Here is a 6,000-nt window from a genome sequence, read left to right as displayed (position 1 = left end):
CTCCCCCTCCCTCTCCAATCCAAAGAGCAGTCAGGGTTCCCTGCTCTGTGGAAAGTCCAAGGTCCTCCCCCCTCCGTCCATGTCTAGGAAGGTGAACATCCAAACTGGCTAGGCCTCTTAAGAGCATCCTTTGACGATGATTTGACCCACTGTATTTAATGTGTCCACATTTGCCTTCTTGTAGTCTTGTTTCGTTTAATAAGTATTTTTGGATATTTGCATGTATAAGCGTGTCTCCTTCAGGGAACCGGGCCACCTGTTTGTGGTAACACAGTACTATGGGCAGTGGTAACCTTCTCTCATGACTGCTGCCCCACTGTGGAGACCTCTACATGTTATCAGTCTTCACGTGCATCAGCTCCTGGTCCCCTGGACTCCTTGTGCTCTCCCTGGGTCCCTTGTCCTCCCCCCATCTGCAGACCTCCGTGATCCTCACCTGTTGACATGGCTCTTCTCGTCTTCTCTTTTTGTACCTTTAGGAGAAGACTTCCTTTTCATAAGTCAGCCTTTGCATAAGATCTTTCTCACTTAAACCTGCTTCTTTATCCGCTGGGGCGCAGCTGTCTCAACTCCCATTTCTGCTTTTGTGAGCCTGACCAGATCACCTAACCTTTGCAAGCCTTCATCTCCCTATTAGCGCAATCTTGTCTTTCCATTGTGTTCTTTTGGACTAAACACACAGAGCTACAAGTTCAGTACCTGGCGCATGGTTATAAATGTTTCTCCTTTCTCCCTGGCTTTGGCTCCTCCCTCTCTCCCATCAAAGCCCCTTGCTTGCACCCCCTTCCGCAGCTGTTGTCCGTGCACACGGCTGTGTCTCAGTGGGGAGGTGATTCGGGCGTGTTTCCAAGGCCAGGCCTGTGGTTAGTCTATCTAACAGTAGCTGTGGCTTTATAGCAAAGGGGTTGGGAGACGCGAATGAGTTGCACGAAGCTGAAAGTGGATTTTCTCTTGCAGCTTCTCTTGGAGTGTTCTGGCTGTGGACGAAGCTCATAGATTGAAAAACCAGAGCTCCCTGCTGCACAGAACACTTTCAGAGGTAAGTCCGCAGGATAGCCTGGGCTTTCGTCTAACTGCCTGCTGTTGGAGATAATCTTTACAGAGTGGTTTTAGTTTTACAACAGACTTGAGCAGAAGGTACAGAGAGGCCCCTTGTCCCCACTATATCTTCCTCGTTGACCAGCACCCATCAGAGCAGTGAATTTGTCACAGGTGTCGGAACAGTGTCGACATTGTCGCTCAGAAGCCGTAACTGACAGATTCACTTTTGATGCTGTAGATGCTGCTTGGTTGGGAGAAATACGTAATGACGTCTGCCCACCACTGCGGTGTCACGTGTGGTGATTTCACCGCCCTGACAGTGCTCAGGAGCCCCTCTTACTAATCCCTCCCCCTAAAAAACGTTAGCCAGGGCAGTGGTGCACGCATGTAATCCCTGTACCCAGGTGGCGGAGGAGGCTGCGCAGTCAGAGCCTTTTACATGATACTTTAGGCCTGAATAGCGGAGACTTAATTGAAACTTTTTTTTTTTTTAGTGAGATTGCTGCAGGGCTAAGTGAACATTCATGGGGGGCCACCAGAAAGTATGTACTGTCTTTGGTCTTATCCTTCGTAAGATAATGGTTGTTAAAATCTGGTTATCAAATGCGACCCCACCCCAGTAAAGTGCATTGTACTTTTGGAAATGTTTCAGCTTCCTTCGGATTGTCTTGGACCTCTTTACACAGATAACCTCACTATAGCTCCGTGTGGTAGCTGATAGATTGGGCATGTCGTGCCCCTCCCCAGTTCACCTGTGCAGAGAGTGTCTCCGTCATCCTCTGTGGTCTTTGTCTCTTATAAATATGATATGTTGTCCTCATCCTCTCTTGGCCTCTCCCACTGTTCTGAAAACATGGGAATGATTTGCTGTTTTTTTGTTTGTTCTGTTTTGGGTTGTTTTTCCTAAGATACGGTAAGTGGGCTGTCTTCCTCCTGTTTGAAAGGCTTCTTCATTCACGAGACTGCACATCAGTTTTGTGGTGATTAAGTTTGGTCCCATCCCATAATAAATCCCTTACATCTAGAGGGCATTTGAAAGGAGACCCTTGATCTGAGTTCTGTAGTTCCTGGCCTGGAAGTTGCAGCTTTGGGAGTTTGAAGGCAGGTACATTCTCTGTAGATTCCTGAGCCCTCGTAGGGCATCCTCTTGTTTTTTGGTGCCATCACCTTCTCTTCGGAACCCTTACTGGTATCTCCTTCCCAGGAGGTGTGTATATTACTCCACTGGTGCTACTTTAGGGAAATACCACAGGCTGGGTCATAATGAACAGATGTTTGTTAACGTCAGCTCTGAAGGCTGGATACCAGGTCAAGGTTGTAGGGACTGTGTGGTGGCAGAAGGGCAAGAGAAAGAAGAGAAAGCTCGCTCATTGAGTCTTTTAAAAGGCCTTTGATCCCCCTCAAAAGGAACTCCTATGCCCTCATTACCTCTTGGAGGAACACCTCCTGATACTCGGCCTGTTGGCAGCACCTGTGCTTTGGAGGGAGCACATTCAAGCCATAGCAGTGGTCATATCTAGGTATCTCTCCTTGTAAGAGAGTTCTTAATAAACTCATATGCAAACTACTGATGTACATTGAGAGGAGAAACGGATACTGTAAAGGGACCCTAGGCTTGTGGGTTTGAAACAGGGAGCCCGAGTTTTATAACCATCTTCAGAGCCTGCGCGTATTTTTCATCAGGAAACCCAGGCTCAGAGGATGGAGCAAGGAGACTGCTATGGACAGGTCAGCATCCCTTTCTAGGCAGTTTGGAGTGCAGATCACTAGCATTTATTTAGGTGGGCGGTGGTGGCGCAGGTCTTTAATCCCGGCACCTGGAAGGCAGAGGCAGGTGGATCTCTGTGCATTTGAGGCCAGCCTAGTCTACAGAGTGAGTTCCAGGACAGTGAGACATGCCTCTCCTCCCCAGTCCCAAAAGAAAGCAAAAAGTCCAACAATCAAACAAAACTATTTATTTTTGGACTGCACAGTGGTAAGGGGGATTTTTTCTGTTTTTCCCCTTAATATTGTTTATGAAAGTTGAAAGTGACCTAAATATGAAAATGGAGAGTCGGTGTTGGGATTTATGTTTCATACCCACAGTGCATTTACAACCAAAGCCGCCATAAAAAGTTATGTGGAAGAATGTTTAATTTTAATAAGGAATGTGCTTATACAATATTTTATACACGGAACTTATAAAGTACTATAAAGACAGATTGTCTCTGATTTTTTTTCAACTCTTAAGTTTTGATGCCAAACTTTGAATCAGAAACTCAACTCATATCCTAGGAAAGCTAAATATTGTGACTAGTAGTCACCTTTGTAGCCTTCTGATGGAGGAAGGTCATTGGTAATAAACAAACTGCCTTGGCCCATTTTGATAGGCCATCCCTTAGGTGGGTGGAGTAGGCAGAACAGAATGCTGGGAGGAAGAGGACTTGAGCTCAGAGGCCATGCTCCCCTCTCCCGGGCAGATGCACGCAATGACTGCCAGGTCAGACATGCTGAATCTTTCCCGGTAAGACCGGTGCTACACAGTTTATTAGAGATGGGTTGATTGGGATATCAGAATTAGCCAGTAAGGGCTAGAGCTAATGGGTCAAGCAGTGTTTAATTGAATATAGTTTGTGTGTTGTTATTTCGGGGCATAAGCTAGCTGGCTGCCGGGGTGCTGGGGACGCAGCCCCGCTGCTCCTATTACAACAGCCTTCTGTTCTTTGACCACCTCAGCTCTTCTCTGAAATACACTTGAAAGATTCTGGTTACTGAGCTAAAAGGACTCAGTCCATGTAGTTGAAACACTTCAGAAACATTGTCCAGCAGGCAGAGCAGGCACAAATGGGTAGATAATGAATGAGCATTTCAGGAGGAGCAAAAGGAGATGGCTGGAACTGTTGCAATCAGTTTCATCGGTTGTATCACATTGCCCTTTTGGCCTGCAAAAGCAGTGTGTTGTCTAATGATCCCAGCCAAAAGATAAGCAAAGACACTGCACCACTCCTGCATTAGAGCTCCAGTATGTCCTCTGTATTTTTTATCTAAAATAACATACATATGTGGCATATGGCTCTCCTATTTTGTTAAATTAATTTTGATGGTTATTGTTATGTCAGTTCAGAGGTTGATCATCCTTGATCTAATTTTTTAAAAAGATTTTTTAATTTTTTTAATTTATTATTTATACGATATTCTGTCTGTGTGTATGCCTGCAGGCCAGAAGAGGGCACCAGACCTCATTACAGATGGTTGTGAGCCACCATGTGGTTGCTGGGAATTGACCTCAGGACCTTTGGAAGAGCAGGTGGTGCTCTTAGCTGCTGAGCCATCTTTCCAGCCCCTCCTTGATCTAATTAATCTCTCTTTCTTAAGTCAGGGTTTCTTTATGTATCCCAGGCTATCCTAGAACTTGCTCAATAGACTAGGCTATCCTCAAACTCAGAAATATGACTGCCTCTTTCTCCTGAGTGCTGCGATTAAAGGCATGCGCCAACACCTAGATCTAATATCTCTTGTTAATGTTGTTCTTTTTTTTTATTTTTTTTGAGCAAAGCAAAAAGACTAAGGAAAATGAGAAAGAACTCCCAAGAGTACGAGGTGTCTCAAGGGAGGAGTAATCTGTTGTTCCTGTTCTCCTTAACTTTTAAATTTCATTACTAAGTACTAGTATATAATCACTGATAAAGGAAATTCCTTATTTGTAACATGAAGGGCCGGCTTGGCTTGTTGGGGTTTCTGTCCTACCCAGTACCCCACAGCCGGCAAGCCCCAAAGAAAATCACACAGAGATCTCCATAAGTTATAAAACTGATTGGCCCATTAGCTCAGGTTACTTATTAGCTCATGTAGCTTATATTCTGATCTATGTTAGCCATGTGGCTCAGTACCTTTCACAGCGGGGCAGATCACATGTTGCTTCTTTGGAGTCTGGGCAGGAGTGGAAGGAATGGGGAATGGGCTTCCTCCTTTCCAGAATTCTCCTGTTCTCATTGCCCCACCTCTACTTCCTGTATGGTTGACCCGCCTATACTTCCTGCCTGGCCAATCAGTGTTTTATTAAAATACATGATTGACAGAATACAGACAATTCTCCTGTACCACTTAATTTTGGTTTTCTCATTTGTTTCTGAAAGTTTAAAGAAGTCTCTTCTGTTTGGAGCTGTCATGTGGCACAGAGTCCAGAAGCATCCAGAAGTCTTGGTACGCCATCAAGTTTTGCAAAAGGCGCTGTTTTAGTATTGATCTTGCTCTTTACCTGTAGTGGAGTGTTAACGTTTTCCTTCCTCAGCTCCATGTGCAGAGGGGCTTGGTGTGTTAGCTTTTTTCTTCCTCAGCTCCATGTGTACATATGTCCTTGTCTCAGTTGCTGTGGTAAGCTCCCCCATGTGGGGTGCATCTTGTAATTTAACTTTTCAAGGTTGAGTGGCTGGAATGGACTGACAGCTCTGTAACACTTGCTCGGGAAGGGATATGACCTGCATCCTTACAGCACTGTCTTCTTGTAGGACCATTTTCTGCTCCTCACAGCTGAACCCAGAGTCGTTTCCTTCATCAAGTAAAACATATACCTGCACCCGAGCCTCCTGGTGTTCTGTGCTGTGACCATGTTGCTCTTCGTTGGGCAACCCTGTCTTTCCTCCTGCCGTGGCAGACTTCTGATCTTGTTGGTCTGTGTTTAAGTTCTCAGTGGTCTTCCGCCTCCTGCTCACCGGAACGCCCATCCAGAACAGCCTCCAGGAGCTCTACTCCCTCCTCAGTGTCGTGGAGCCCGATCTCTTCTGCAGGGAGCAGGTAGAAGACTTTGTTCAGCGGTACCAGGACATTGAGAAAGAGTCCAAATCAGGCAGGTTCCTCTCTTCCTGATCATCCCCAGGAGGGCGTGTCACAGAAACTGCCTTCGCGTCTAACAGATATAGATAGAAGAGATGACCAGAGACCAGGGAGCTAAGGAGCCAGAAGCCAAAGGTCCAGTGCTAG

At 45.9% G+C, this 6,000-nt stretch overlaps 1 protein-coding gene across 1 annotated transcript in view; it reads left to right on the top strand.

Annotated features, from left to right (window-relative positions):
* Window positions 1–6,000, top strand: part of Chd1l (chromodomain helicase DNA binding protein 1 like) — a 52,287-nt gene that overhangs the window by 13,479 nt on the left and 32,808 nt on the right. Inside the window, 2 exon segments of the mRNA XM_050124781.1 lie at window positions 958–1,039; window positions 5,704–5,866. Coding sequence (XP_049980738.1) covers window positions 958–1,039; window positions 5,704–5,866 — 245 coding nt within the window.

This window comes from Alexandromys fortis, unplaced genomic scaffold (assembly GCF_014885135.2).
Source record: "Alexandromys fortis isolate MF-2015 unplaced genomic scaffold, M_Fortis_MF-2015_v1.1 scaffold_235, whole genome shotgun sequence".
NCBI lineage: Eukaryota > Metazoa > Chordata > Mammalia > Rodentia > Cricetidae > Alexandromys > Alexandromys fortis.
This window is presented reverse-complemented; position numbering and strand designations above follow the sequence as displayed.